General features: G+C 43.7%; 1 protein-coding gene across 2 annotated transcripts in view; it reads left to right on the top strand.

Moving 5' to 3' along the window:
• The window catches only part of RUFY1 (RUN and FYVE domain containing 1), a 66233-nt gene that overhangs the window by 40685 nt on the left and 10387 nt on the right, over positions 1–15161 (top strand). For both annotated transcript variants that reach the window (XM_032335308.1, XM_032335307.1), the window contains exons 12-13: positions 13147–13244; positions 14865–14984. In XM_032335308.1, the coding sequence (XP_032191199.1) occupies positions 13147–13244; positions 14865–14984 (218 nt within the window). The remainder of the gene's footprint in view (positions 1–13146; positions 13245–14864; positions 14985–15161) is intronic.

Here is a 15161-nt window from a genome sequence, read left to right as displayed (position 1 = left end):
CAGTGTCCACCGACACCTCACTGTGGTTTTGATTTCCATTTCCCTGCTGGTGAGTGACGAGCATCTTTTCACAGGTCTGTTGGCCATCTGGATGTCTTCCATAGGAAAACGCCTATACAGGTCCTCTGTCCATCTTTAATCAGAGTACTTATTGCTGTGGTTTATTGTAGGAGTTCTGTGTATATTTTGGATACTAACCCCTTATCAGACATGTCATTTACAAATGTCTTCTCCCATTCCGGAGGTTACCATTTCATTTTGTTGATGGTTTCCTTCAGTATGCAAAAATTTTTAAGTTTGATATTGTCCCAATAGTTTATTTTTACTTTTGTTTCCCTTGCCAGAAACACGTTGCTAAGGCCATTGTCCCAGGAGATTGCAATCTGTGCTTTCTTTTAGGATTTTTATGGTTTTGGGTCTCATTTAGGTCTTTAATCCATATTGAGTTTTTTGTATGTGTGGTGTATGAAAGTGGTCCAGTTTCATTCTTTTCCATGTTGCTGCCCAGTTTTCTCAACAGCATTTGTTGAAGAGACTGTCTTTTCCCCGTTGTGTATTCTTGCCTCCTTGTGGTAGATTAATTGACCATATGAGCTTAGGTTTACTTCTGGGCTCTCATCCTTTTTCATCGGTCTAGGTATCTGTTTTTGTACGAATATCATGTTAATTCTTCCAGTCTGTGAGCATGGTCTTTCTGTCATCTTCAGTTTTTTTCATTCATATCCTGATAGTCTTCACAGGGTAGGTCTTTCACCCCCTTGGCAAAATTTATTTTTAGATTTTTGTTTGTTCGCTTTTGGGTTTTTTTTAAGGATTTTATTTATTTATTTGACAGAAATCACAATAAGCAGAGAGGCAGGCAGAGAGAAAAGAGGAAGCAGGCTCCCTGCCAAGCAGAGAGCCCGATGTGGGGGTCGATCCCAGGACCCTGGGATCATGACCTGAGCTGAAGGCAGAGGCTTTAACCCACTGAGCCACCCAGGCACCCCAATATTTTATTATTTTTGATGCAGTTATAAATGGGGTTGGTTTTTTTCTTAATTTTTCTTTTGTGCTACATTGTTATTAGTGTGTAGAAATACAACAGACTTCTGTATATTAATTTTGTATCCGCAACCTGACTGAATTTATCTGTTTTAAAATTTTTTTGGTAAAGTCTTTCAGGTTTTCTGTCTAAAGTATCATGTATTTGGAAATAGTGAAAATTTTACTTCTTTCTTACAAACTTGGATTCCTTTTATTTCTTTTTGTTGTCTGATTACTGTGGCTAGGATGTCCAGCTCTATGTTGAATGAAAGTGGGGAGAGTGGACATCCTTGTCTTGTTCCTGATCATGAAGGAAAAGCTCTCAGTGTTTCCACATTGCATCTGATGCTAACTGTGCGTCTATCATATATGGCCTTTATGATGTTGAGGTCCATTCCCTCTGAACCCACTTTGTTGAGAGTTCTTACCACGAATGGATGTTATATTTTGTCAAGTAATTTTTCTGCATCTATTAAGATGATCATATGGTTTTTATCCTTCATCTTGTTAATATGTTGTATCACGTTGATTGATTTGCAGATGTTGGGCCAGCTCTGCATCATGGAATAAATCCCATTTGACTCTGGTGAGTGATCCTTCTCTTGGATCATTGCATTCAGTTCACCAGTATTTTGTTGAGGATTCTTGCATCAGTCTTCATCGGAGACGTTGACCTGTAGTTTTCTCTGTAGTGCCTTTGTTCTGGTTTTGGTATCAGGGTCCTGCTGGCCTCGTAGAATGAATTTGAAAGTTTTCCTTCCTCTTCTGTTTTTTTGGAATAGTTTGAGAAGATTAAGTATTAACTCTGTTTAAATAAATATTTGGTAGAGGGCGCCTGGGTGGCTCAGTGGGGTTAAGCCGCTGCCTTCGGCTCAGGTCATGATCTCAGGGTCCTGGGATCAAGTCCCACATCGGGCTCTCTGCTCAGAACGGAGCCCACTTCCCTTCCTCTCTCTCTGCCTGCCTCTCTGCCTACTTGTGATCTCTCTCTCTCTCTCTCTCTGTCAAATAAATAAATAAATAAATAAATAAATAAAGATCTTTGAATAAATAAATAAATATTTGGTAGAATTCCCCTGTAAAGCCAAGTGGTCATGGACTTTTGTTCATTGGGAGTTTTTTTTTATTACAAATTTAGTTTCACCACTAGAAACTGGTTATTTCTTCCTGGTTCAGTCTTGGAAGATCATAGGATTTGGGGAATTTACCCTTTTCTTTTAGATTGTTCAGTGTATTAGCATATGATTTTTCATAGCATATCTTATAGTCCTTCATATTTCTGTGGTGTCGATTGTTACTTTTCCTCTCTCATTTCTGTATAGATTTATTTGAGTCCTCTTTTGCTTTTTCTTCCTTTCTTTTTTTTTTTTTTTTTTTAAAGATTTTATTTATTTGATAGAGATCACAAGTAGGTGGGGCGGGGGCGCGGAGCAGGCTCCCCGCTGAGCAGAGATTCCCGAAGACACAGGGCTCCATCCAGGGCCCCAGGATCATGACCTGAGCTGAAGGCAGAGGATACTTAACCTACTGAGTCACCCAGGCGCCCCTCTTTTTTTTTTTTTTAAGATTTTACTTATTTATGACAGAGATAACAGGAAGGGAACACAAGCACAGGGGAGCTGGAGAGGGAGAAGCAGCCTCCCCACCAAGCAGGGAACCTGACTGAGCCACCCAGGTGCCCCAAGAGTCCTCTTTTTCTTGATGAGTCTGAGTAAAAGTTTATCAGTTTTGTTTATCTTTTCAAACAACAGTTCTTGTTTCCATGTGTTCTTTTCTACTGTTTTTTAAGTCTATTTCATTTATATCTACTCTTCCTTCCTTCCTTGAACTGATTCTGGACTTTTGCTTTTCTTTTTCTAGCTGCTTTAGGTCTAAGGTTAGATTGTTTCTTTGAGATTTTTCTTTTCTGTAGGGAGGTATCACTAAACTTCTTTCTTAGAACTGCTTGCTGTGTCCCAGAGATTTTGGACCATTGTGTTTCCCTTTTTATTTGTCTCCAGGTACTTTTTAAAATTTCTCCTTCGACGTTTTGGCTGACGAATTTGTTGTTTAGTAGCATGTTGTTTAGCTTCCACATGTTTGTGTTTCTTCTCTGTGTGTGTTGTTCTTTTCCCTTGTAATTGACTTCAAGTTACATACTGTTGTGGTGAGTAAAGATGCTTGATAAGATTTCAGTTTTCTTAAATTTATTGAGATGCCTTTTGTGGCCTAACATGTGATCTGTCCTGGAAAACGTCCCATGTGTACAAGGAGGGAATGCATATTCTGCTTTAGGATGGAATGTTCTGTGTGGATCTCTTAAGTCCATCTGCTCCACTGTGTCACTCAAAGCCTCTGTTTCCTTATAGATTTTATGCTTGGATGTAAGTGGGGTGTTACAGTCTCCTACTGTTGTATCATTGTCAGTTTCTGTCTTAATGTCTGTTAATAGCTGCCATATGTATTTAGGTGCTCTGGTGTTGTTGCACAGATATTTACAATTGTTACCTTTTTTTGCTGGATTGATCCCTTTATCATTATATAATACTGTTTTGTCTGACATAGGTACTGCTACCCCAGTTTTGTTTTGTTTTTTGTTTGCCTCCATTTGCCTGCAGTGTTTTCCTGCCCCTTCCTTCACTTCCTTCACTTTCAGTCTGTAGGTTTTTAGGTCTGAAATGAGTCTCTTGGAGGCAGCATATAAATGGATTTTGTTTTTTTAATCCATCTGCTACCCTGTGTCTTTTGATTGGAGCATTTAGGCCATTTAACATTTAAAGTTACTACTGACAGAATGCCTGGCTGGTTCAGTCAGTTGAGCAGCTGGCTCTTGGTTTCAGTTCAGGTCATGATCTCAGGGTCATGAGATCAGTCCCTGCAATGGGTCTGCTGGAGAGTCTTTCCCTCTCCCTCCCTCTCCACTCCTCCCCCCTGCTTGCATGCATGCACTCAAGCACATGTTCTCTCTCCCTCAAATAAAATATTTAAAAGTTACTACAGATGGGGCACTTGGGTGGCTCAGTTGGTTGTGTCCAACTCTTGATTTCTGCTCAGGCCATGATCTCAGGGTCATGAGATGGAGCCCCAAGTCACTCTCCCTGCTCAGCAGAGAGTCTCCGTCTCTCCCTCCACCTCTCCTGGTTTGCACGTTTGCACACACATACATGCACACATGCTCCCTCTCTCTCAAACAAATAAAACTTAATAAATAAAGGGGTGCGTGGCTGACTCAGTTGGTAAAGCACCTGCCTCAGCTCAGGTCATGATCCCAGGATCCTGAGATCAAGCCCCATGTCAGGCATCCCTGCTAGTATGGAATCTGCTTCTCCCCCTGCCCGTCACTCCTCATTCTGCTCATGCACGTGCACTCTGTTTCTCTCTCAAATAAGTAAAATCTTAAATAAATAAATAAATAAAATGAAAAATAAAATTATTGACAGGTATGTGTACTTACTGCCTTTTTGTTCGTTGTCTGGTTGTTTTATAGTTCTTCTCTGTTCCTTCTCCTGCTCTCTTCCCTTGTGATTGATGGCTTTCTGTAGTGTTGTGCTTAGGTTCCTTTCTTTTTACTTTCTGTATGTATATCTCTTGTAGGTTTTTGATTTGTGGTTACCATGAGATTCATGTATAACATTCTGAGTATATAACAGTTTATATTACGTTGGTGGTCTGTTAAATTTGAACACATTGTAAAAGCACTATATTTTGGGGCACCTGGACGACTCAGTTGGCTCAGCATCTGCCTTTGGCTCGGGTCATGATCCCTGGGTCCTAGGATTGAGCCCCACATTGGGCTTCCTGCTTAGTGGGGAGCCTGCATCTCCCTCTTCCTCCGCCTCTCTCCCTGCTTGTGCTCTTTCTCTCTCTGTGTCAAAGAAATAAACAAAATCTTTAAAAATAAATATATAAATAAAGGTACTACATTTTTACTCCTTTTTTTATATATGATGTAATATTTTATATCTTTTTATTTTGTGTATTCCTTAACTGCTTTTTAATATAATTGTACTGTTTTGTCTTTTACTCTTTTTACTAGCATTATAAGTAATTGATCTCCTACCTTTATTTTATGTTTGCTTTTGCCAGTAAAGTATTTCCATTTCATAATTGTCTTAGTGTAGTTATGGCCTCTTCTTTTCCACTAAAGAATATTTCTTGTGAGACTGGTTTCTTGTGAGACTGGTTTAGGGATGATGAACTCCTTTCACTTCAGTTTGTCTGGAAGACTCCTTCTCTCTCACGCCAGATAGAGTACTCTTGGTATAGGATTCTGCCTTTCAGTGCTTTGGATGCATCCTGCCACTCCCTTCTGGCCTGCAGTTTCTGCTGAAAAATCCACTGGTGGCCTCATGTGGTTTCCCTTGTATGTAACTATTTGCCTTTCTTTTGCTGCTTTTAAGATAGCTCTCTGTCATCTTTGCCATTTTAACTATGATGCATCATGGTGTGGACCTCTATTGCTTGAGCTTGTTTGGGGCTCTCTTCCTTCCCCCAAGTTAGGTTAGGAAAGTTTTCAGCTGTTATTTCTTCAGATCAGGTTTTCTGCCCCCTTCTCTCCCTCTTTTCCCTCTGGGATATCTACACTGTGGATGTTAGGATGCTTGATGCTGTCCCAAATGTTCCTTGACCTAACCTCTTTTTTAAAATTTTTTTTGTGGGGGGGATTCTTTTTTCTTTTTGCTAATGAGCTTGGGTGCTTTCCATTTTCCATCTGTCTTCCAGATCTCTGATCCAGACCTTCTGCATCCTTTAATCTGCTGTTTCCTCTCTCTAGTGTATTTTTTATTTCAGTTCTTATGTTCTTCAACTCTTATTCTTTTCTATAATTTCTCTTTGTTGAAGTTCTTACTGAGTTCATCCACTCGTTTGTCAAGTCCAGTGAACATCTTTATGACCATGACTTTGAACTCTTTCTCAGGAGGATCACTTACCTTCATTTCATTTAGTTCTTTCTATAAATTTTGTCTTATTCTTTCATTTGGAATATATTCCTTTGTTTCCTCATTTTGCTTGACTTTCTGTGCTTGTTTCTGTGTATTAGGCAGAGCAGCTACCTCTCCCAGTCTTAAAGGAGTGAGTAGCCTGTGTAGGACTGTGCCCTCTGTAGTCTGCATATGCCTGGTGTCTTCAGCTGGAGCTGTAGCAGGCACATGCTGGGGTTCCCAGGGCACTTCATGGGAGTCTGGAGCTGAGGGAGACAGGGGCCAGGGGGTCCCAAGGTATTCCATAAAGCAGAGGGTTCCTGGCAGAACAGCTGGAGAAGGGGGTGCAGGCTAGTGGGTCCCAGGGTGTTCTGCATAGTGGAAGCCCTGGTGGGATGGCTGCAACTTATGTGGGTATAGGCCGGGGCTCCCAAGGTGCTCCACATGTGGTAGAGGGCCTGGTGGGATACCTGAAGTGGGCACAGACTTGGGGTGGGCAGCGGGTGTCCTGGCAGGTTGTGTAGAGCTGAAGCAGGTGTGGGCCTGGAGTGTCCCAAGGTGCTCTGCACCCATGCTGTGTGGGCAAGACAGCTGGAGCTGTAGTAGGCACCATCCAGGGTTTCCCAGTGTGTGGTGCACTGGGTCCACCTTGGTGGGACAGCTGGAGCTTGCGTGGACTCAGATGGGAGGGCTGCCTCAAGGGAATGCCTGGGGTTGATGAAAGCTAGGGAACTGAGGTTCACTGAGGTGTCAGGCCGGCTAGAATGGCCAGACCGTGCTCCTGTCTGTGCTGTCAAGGTGGAGGGGGTCCATCAACAGTGGTCATCACCAGCACCTCCCTACCAGGCAAACATTCCAGCAACTACCCCCACGCCTGGCAAATGCACTCGGTTTAGTTCACCCACAGTCTAGTTGCCGTTTTAAACTACAGCTTCTTCCCATGCCCCAGGGCAGACACATCTGCACACAGGCCCCACAGTGCCATCCCATCCTGTGCACATGCAGCAGCCCCGGTGGGTTCCCATCCTCACTGTCTCTCCACCTCTCCTATCCCTCTCTGGGTGGTCCCTCTGCTGGGGTGGAGACTGCCCTCAGTTCTTAGGGGAGAGTCACTGCAGGTGCAAATGTGGGTTTGGTATGTCTGTGGAGGAGGAGAGTTCAGGTTCTTCCAATGTCACCATCTTAGACCCTCTCTTTGTCTTGCCTTGTCCTTGTGAGATAACAGTAATTACATGTATACCATGAATACTGGGCCCTTATTGGTTCACCTATGGTAGATCTCCTCTCTTCTCTGGAATCCTTTTTTTTTTTTTTTTTAAGATTTTATTTATTTATTTGTCAGAAAGAGAACACAGGCAGGCAGAGTAGCAGGCAGAAAGGGAAGCAGGATCCCCGCTGAGCAAGGAGCCCAATGCAGGACTCATCCCAGGACCCTGGGATCATGACCTGAGCCAAAGGCAGATGCTTAACCAACTGAGCCACCCAGGTGTCCCTTTTCTCTGGAATCCTTAAGTCCTTATTTTTGGTGTAGTCATATGTGCTGACTTTTCAGATTATGGGCTGTGGTTTGGGGATTTTAAGAAGCCCTTTCTCAAGCTTAGGTGGCAAAGACATTCTACGCTAGTTTTATAAACCTGACACAGGATTTCCATGTCTAGAGTTAAATTTATTTTACAGCCTTACCAATGGATCTAGGTGTGGCTTTCTCCATCTAGTTCACCACTTCAAAACTAGTCCACTCTTCTTACCCTCGTATGTGGTGCCACTTTGATCCTAGATCGTTTGTCCGTAAGGTGGACCTGTGTCTGAGGTCTGTTCTCTGCGTCTATTTAAGTTATCTAATCACAATAGCTTTGTAGTGTGTTTTATGTCTAGTCTATTAGTTAACTATAACAAAGTACCACAGACTGAGTGGCTTGCCAGAGCTTCATTGTCTCGAAGTCTGGAGGCCAGGCGACTGCAGCTGGGTGTCAGCACAGGGTTGTGGGGAAGATGGTAGCATGTCTGTCTCCTAGCTCCCAGTGGTTGCTGGCCACCGCTGGCAATCCTTCACTTGCTGTGCTCCCCGTGTGCATGACAGTGTCCACATTTCCTCTTCTCATAAGGACACAAGTGATACTGTATTAAGGGCCCACCCTAACCTCATCTTAAGTAATTATGTCTGCAGCGGCCCACTTCCCAAATACAGTCACACTGCATGGTACTCAGGGCTAGGCCTTCCACATTCGGATTTGGGAGGGATGGAACTCAACCCATTACGGAGGTCAAGCCTGCCCTCCTTGCCCCCTGTTTTGTCCCCTCTTTTTAAGATCGACTTATCTGTTTATAAACCTTTATTCTTGTTGAAAATTTTAGAACAGTTCATAAGGTTCCTTTTAGAAATCAAGCTGAGGGGAGCCTGGGTGGTTGAGTTGGTTGAGCATCTGACTTGATTTTGGCTCAGGTCGTGATTTCAGGGTCACGGGGATCAAGTCACATGCTTGGCAGGGAGTCTGCTTCGGATTCTCTCTCTCTCCCTCTGCCCCTCCCCCACTGGCTGGCACACACTTTCTCTCACTCTCTCTAAAATAAAAGTTTTTTTTTTTTTTTTTTAAGATTTTATTTATTTTGACTGACAGAAATCACAGGGAGGCAGAGAGGCAGAGAGAGAGGAAAGGAAGCAGGCTCCCTGCTGAGCAGAGAGCCCGATGCGGGGCTCGATCCCCGGACCCCGGGATCATGACCTGAGCCGAAGGCAGAGGCTTTAACCCACTGAGCCACCCAGGTGCCCCTAAAATAAAAGTTTTAATAAAAATTAAAAATAAACGGGCGCCTGGGTGGCTCAGTAGGTTAAAGCCTCTGCCTTTGGCTCAGTTCATGATCCCAGGGTCCTGGGATTGACTCTCCATCGGGCTCTCTGCTCAGCAGGGAGCCTGCTTCTCCCCCACCTGCCTCTCTGCCTGCTTGTGATCTCTGTCTGTCAAATAAATAATCTTTTTTTAAAAAAAATAAAATTAAAAATAAAAACCCAGCTGGACCAAGCTGGGATCAGGCCCCAGACAGGGGCAATATGAGCAGCGGGGAAAGGCCAGACAGGAGCAGAGGCTGGGATCTGGGTGGGAGGTCCCAGGCTAAATTTATTAAAACAAAACAAAACACAAATGGATTTCCTAAATGGGGGTTACATTGGATTTATAGGTTAACTTGAGAAAAAGTTTACCTCTATAGCATATAAAGTCATTCCTTCCAAGAGAATGGGGTGGATCTTCGTTTAGTCAAATAATTCCTTTTTCTCTTTTTTGTCCTTTTTACTGGGTAAGAGTCTTACATTTTCTCCAGGTGAGTTCCTGTGTAGTAGTCCTTCTTGCTCATGTGACCAGTGCCTTATTTTGGCTTCATCATCTGGTTAGGTATGACTGGTATAGAAAAGAGCTTGTGTGTTTGCAGGCCTGATCTTCTGTTAGCTGCCTTGCACACCACTGGGGCTGACAGTTCCTCACTTGATCCTGCTGCCTTTAGGTATAATTGATCACATCATTGGAAAATAGAGTTTAATCTCTTTACGCTCAATTTTTGTTCCTTAGCGCATTGGCCAGGCTTTCTAAGACTACATTACACAGTGGCAGAAACAGTGACCAAACTTGTGGTCCTGCTCTTCAAAGAATTGCATCTAAGTTTCTCCATTTGCTGTGTGCTTGCTCCATGTTTGCTATGTGATCCTCAGCGAGTTAAGGAACATAACTTCTGTTTCTTGTTTGCTTAGAAATTTTATCATGAATGAGTGTTGAATTTATTAAATGCTTTTTTTCCCCTATATTGTATCTATTTTGTTGTTGTTTTTAAGATTTTATTTATTTATTTGAGACAAAGAGCACAAGCAGGGGGAATGGCAGAGGGAGAGGGAAGCAGACTCCTACTGAGCAGGGAGCCCGATGCAGGGCTGGATTGCAAGACCCTGGAATCATGACCCAAGCCGAAGGCAGATGCTTAACTGACTGAGCCACCCAGGTGCCCCACTGTATCTACTTTGATAATCATATTCTTTTTTTCTTTTTCCTTATATTTGTATTGTAGTTTATATTGATTAACATTCCTGGAATCCTACTTGATTACGACATATTTAAATATACTCTTGATGCTATTAGCTAATATTTTATAGAATACATTAGTTTATTTATTTATTTATTTATTTATTTTTTAAAGATTTTTATTTATTTATTTGACAGAGAGAGATCACAAGTAGGCAGAGAGGCAGGCAGAGAGAGAGAGGAGGAAGCAGGCTCCCTGCTGAGCAGAGAGCCCGATGCGGGACTCGATCCCAGGACCCTGAGATCATGACCTGAGCCGAAGGCAGCGGCTTAACCCACTGAGCCACCCAGGCGCCCTAGAATACATTAGTTTATATTTGAGATGGACTTCTAGTTACCTTTCCTCTTACTAACCTTATTTGCCTTCAGAATCAAGGGTGGGCTGGCACTGTGAGCTTTCATGCTGTCTCAAAGCTCTCTTTCTGTGGAGTAATTCATACAAGGTAGCAAGGGTTTAGTCTCAAAAAGTTTGGAGAACCCACCAATGTTATAGGATTCACTGGGGTCTGAGGCTTTGGGAGCAGGGAGTCTTTGATGAGCATTTCTGGTTATTAAATGCTCACTGACCTACTTGTGCATTCTCTCTCTTCTCAGGAGAATTTGGTGTATTTTTCCCAAAATGCATCTTGTTTAGGTTCTCAAATGTTTTAGCTCATGGTTGTTGATAATGTTCTTTTACAATGTTTTTAAAACTCTTTCGTGCAAGGTTTCCTTACTTGCATTTTGTTATCTTTATTCTTGCCGGAAGTGTGTCTTCTCTAGTAATTAAGAGAACCACCTTTTTTCCCTAATACTCTGCACTGTTGATCCATGTCTTCTGTTGATTTCCAGCATTCCTTTTATTATATTCTTTCTGATTTCTTTGGGTTTTCTTTTTTTTTTTTTTTTTTTTAAAGATTTTATTTATTTATTTGACAGAGAGAAATCACAAGTAGGCAGAGAGGCAGGCAGAGAGAGAGAGAGGAGGAAGCAGGCTTCCTGCCGAGCAGAGAGCCCGATGCGGGACTCGATCCCAGGACCCTGAGATCATGACCTTAGCCGAAGGCAGCGGCTTAACCACTGAGCCACCCAGGCGCCCGGGTTTTCTTTTTTTTAAGATTTTATTTATTTATTTGATAGAGATATAGTGAGAGAAGGAACACAAGCAGGGGGAGTGCGAGAGGGACAAGCAGGCTCCCTGCTGAGCCAGAAGCCCAAAGCAGGACTCCATCCCAGGACCCCGGGATCATGACCTGAGCCGAAGGCAGATGCTCAGCCACTGAGCCACCCAGGAGAGCCTTCTTTGGGTTTTCTCTCTAGTTCCTTTCTGGCTGTTGAAATGCATGCTTAGCTCATCTGTGTTAGCTTCCCCCCTAAAAATAAAAAATGTCATTTGGGGATGCCTGGCAGGCTCAGTAGAACATGTGACTCCTGATCTCAGGGTCATGCCAGGGGGAAGAGTTTACTTAAAAAATAAAAATAAGGGGCGCCTGGGTGGCTCAGTGGTTTGGGCTGCTGCCTTTGGCTCGGGTCATGATCTCAGGGTCCTGGGATCGAGCCCCGCATCGGGCTCTCTGCTCCGCAGGAAGCCTGCTTCCCTCTCTCTCTCTCTCTCTCTCTGCCTGCCTCTCTGCCTACTTGTGATCTCTGTCTGTGAAATAAATAAATAAAATCTTTTAAAAAAATAAATAAAAATAAAATAAAATAAATAAAAAAAATAAAAATTAAAAAAAAATAAATAAAATAAAAATAAAAATAAATAACAGAAATGCTACTTAAAGTTAAAAATTACCTACAGATGCTAATTTAGATGTCGTCCTCAAATTCTAACAAAAATATCATCTAAGAAGCACATTTTTCACATCTTCGCATCTCTAAAATCTAGGTACACCTCACAGTCAATGCCTGACATGTTCCAGGTAACAGGTTTTTCTTTCTTAGTGGTGTAGAAAGTTAAGACACACCTTACGTGCGTCTTCAGTACCATACAGTATTGCATAGTGTTTTCATTAGCTTTTACTTCTGAGTATTTCATAATCCTTCCTTTAGTTTATGTTTTTAGCTTAATAGCTTTAGTGATATGCCATTTAGTTTTGTTAACAAGATACGAGTTGTTTTTAGTCATTCTTTCGTTGTTAATGTCTAATTGTATCACGTTACTGTCCAAGAATACGTTTTCTTGGGAATTTATTAGGATTTCCTTCTGTCTTTAGCCTTTCTGTACTCTTTTCTTTTAAAAGAGTCTCTTGTAGTCACACAGGAACATGGTGCTTTTTGCCCTGCCTGGTCCCTCAGTACCTGCAGGGCTTAAAACCTGGATTCAGAAGTCACATTGTCGCAGGTGTGAACGTGCTGCCCCAGCATGTGCGCCAGTCTCCCCACCCGGCGTTTTCTCTGACCCTCCCTTTGCCTAGAGAAGGGGGGCTAGCGACCCCTGCCACGGCTGGAGAACTCACATGTGCGCTGGGCATGTGGGAACAGCTCAGTGACGCTGTCAGATCCCACTCTGAAGTTCCTTTTTGAAAAGGAACTCAGAGGGGCATCTGGGTGCTCAGTGGGTTAAGCCTCTGCCTTCGGCTCAGGTCATGATCCCAGGGTCCTAGGATTGAGCCCTGTGTCGGGCTCTCTGCTCAGCAGGGAGCTTGCTTCCCCCATCCCCCGCCTGCCTCTCTGCCTACTTATGATCTCTACCTCTCTGTGTCAAATAAATAAAATCTTTAAAAAAAAAAAAAGGGTGCCTGCGTGGCTCAGTGGGTTAAGCCACTGCCTTCGGCTCAGGTCATGATCTCAGAGTCCTGGGATCGAGTTCCGCATCGGGCTCTCTGCTTAGCAGGGAGCCTGCTTCCCTCTATCTCTCTCTGCCTGCCTCTCCATCTACTTGTGATTTCTCTTTGTCAAATAAATAAATAAAATCTTTAAAAAAAAAAAAAAAAAGGAACATGGACCTTTCATAGAGGAGAGCTCACTACTTCCTTCTGCTCCTTTCTTTCTGTTGATAAAACTGGGCACTTAACCCAGTTTGTCTTCCAGGGCTGTGGGGAAGAGCAGCAACTAATGAAATACTCCTAAAAGTGCTGTGAAAGTACAGGGTGAAATCACACCTGCTCATAATCCTGAGCAGGTAAGGCGGTGAGGGAGTGGCAGAGTGTGACCCCTTTTCCTTACCTTGGCAGAGTGCAGAGAGCTGTTTACAGCAGAAGGATGAAGCCATCACATCTTTCGAAGAAAAAAACAACCAAGTTATGTCCAGCATGAAACAGATGGAAGAAAGGTAATCAGTCCCCCTGACAGATACTCCCTAGAAGGTAGGGATATTCTCTGGACCTGGAACCTCTCTCAGAAGTACAGACAGCTTGGGGTGATGGTCCTTTGGGATCCTAGTCTTGCTGAAAGGGGCCGATTCCCAGCGCTAAGTGTGTATTCCCGTAATAAATTTTGGGTTCCTGTATCATATTGTAGGTGGGATCATACCAATACAGTGAGGTCCTTATCACAGTCACATTTCCACATCAGTCAGTAGTGGATCACAAGAGTCTGAAAACAGACTCACATGAATATGGCAACTGATTTTCTTAAAAAGGTGCAAAGGCAGTTCAGCAGAGCAAGGAAAGTCTTTTTAATAAATGATGTTGGAACAGTCAGACATTCATAAGCAAAAAAATATGAATCTCATTCTATACCTCATGCCTTATACAAAAATTAACTGGAAATGCATCATAGGTCTAAATGGAAAATTTAAAATTTCGAACTTTTAGAAGAAAATGTCGGAGAAAATGTTTGTGGCCTTGGGTTAGTCAAAGAGATCTTAGACATGACATGAAAGCCTAGGGTCCATGGGAGAAAATTTTGATAAATTGGACTTTATCAAAATGTGAAACCTTTGTTCTGTGAAAGACATGGTTAAGAGAATAAAAAGACCTATTACAGTTTGGGAGAAAACTTTTGCAGATGACATATCTGACAAAGTACTTGTATCCAGAAGGTATAAAGAGCTCTCAGAACTCAACAAACAATCCAGTTTAAAAGTGGACAAAAGGCTTGAACAGACACCTCCCCAAAAAGGACATACGGATGGCAAACCAGCACACAAAAACGTTCAGTATCCCCCGCCAGGGGACGTGTGTGTTACAGTCACGGTGGGTGCTGCTGTGCACCTATTAGAACAGCTAAGTATCTCTTCAGCGACAGCACTGAATGCCGATGGGACTCCAGAGTGACCAGAACACCCCTGCAGTACCGACGGGACTACCAAATGGTACAGCCACCCGGGAGAACAGTCTCTTAAAGCTAGACATCCCCTTACCAGAGGACCCCACAGCCCCTCTCCTGGGTGTGTGCCTGAGAAGAGTGAAGGCTGATGTTCACACAGAGGTTTAGATCAGGTCTTTTCATTGAATTACCAAAACTAGAAGCGAATTGGATGTCTTTCATCGCTGAAGGAAGAACAACCTGGCACCGTATACCATGGAGTAGAACTCAGCCATCCGAAGGAATGAGCCACCAACACAAACCTGGAGTGACCTCAGAGACCGTGCTGAGCGAAAGAAGCCAGGCTCAAGAGGTTGTATGAGGCATAATTCCATTTCTAGGACGTTCTTGAACAGACAAAGCCATGGTATCAGAGAGCATCACAGTGGTTGCCAGGGTTTAGGGGTGACTCCAGAGGGCAGCACTAGGGAGCTTTCCTGCTAACGGCGCTGTTGGCGCTGTTGTCCCCGTTGTCCCCAGATCGCTCCTGACCACTGCGGTGGTTACACGAGTCTCTCCGTGCGCTAAAAACTCGGAACAGTTTTACTGTGTGTGTATTTCAAACCCCAGCCACAAGAATGTGTGCTGTCCTCAGCCTCGAGGGTAGCTCCTTTCTCACGCAGACCTGGTTCTTGGGGTGCAGGTTACAGCTCTCAGAGAGGGCGCGTCGCGGGGCGGAGGAGCGGAGCCACAAGCTGCAGCAGGAGCTGGGCAGCCGGACGTGTACGCTGCAGCAGCAGCTCTCCCAGCTGCATGAGCAGTGGTAGGTGGGGCCGGGCCTGGGGGAGCGGAGGGGGCAGCTCCCTTTTGGGCACAGGCCTGGTCCCTCCTGAGCTTACCCCTACAGAGGCTGGAATCAGGGGGTGTGTCAGGCCCTGTGAAGAGAAATGCCTGTGTCCCCCTTTTTTAAGTGAGAGTGCTGGTTCAGGGGGTTCGGGAA

The sequence above is a fragment of the Mustela erminea genome, chromosome 3 (genome assembly GCF_009829155.1).
Source record: "Mustela erminea isolate mMusErm1 chromosome 3, mMusErm1.Pri, whole genome shotgun sequence".
Classification (NCBI taxonomy): Eukaryota; Metazoa; Chordata; class Mammalia; order Carnivora; family Mustelidae; genus Mustela; species Mustela erminea.
Note: the sequence above shows the minus strand (reverse complement) of the source record. Positions and strands in the feature narration are given on the sequence as shown.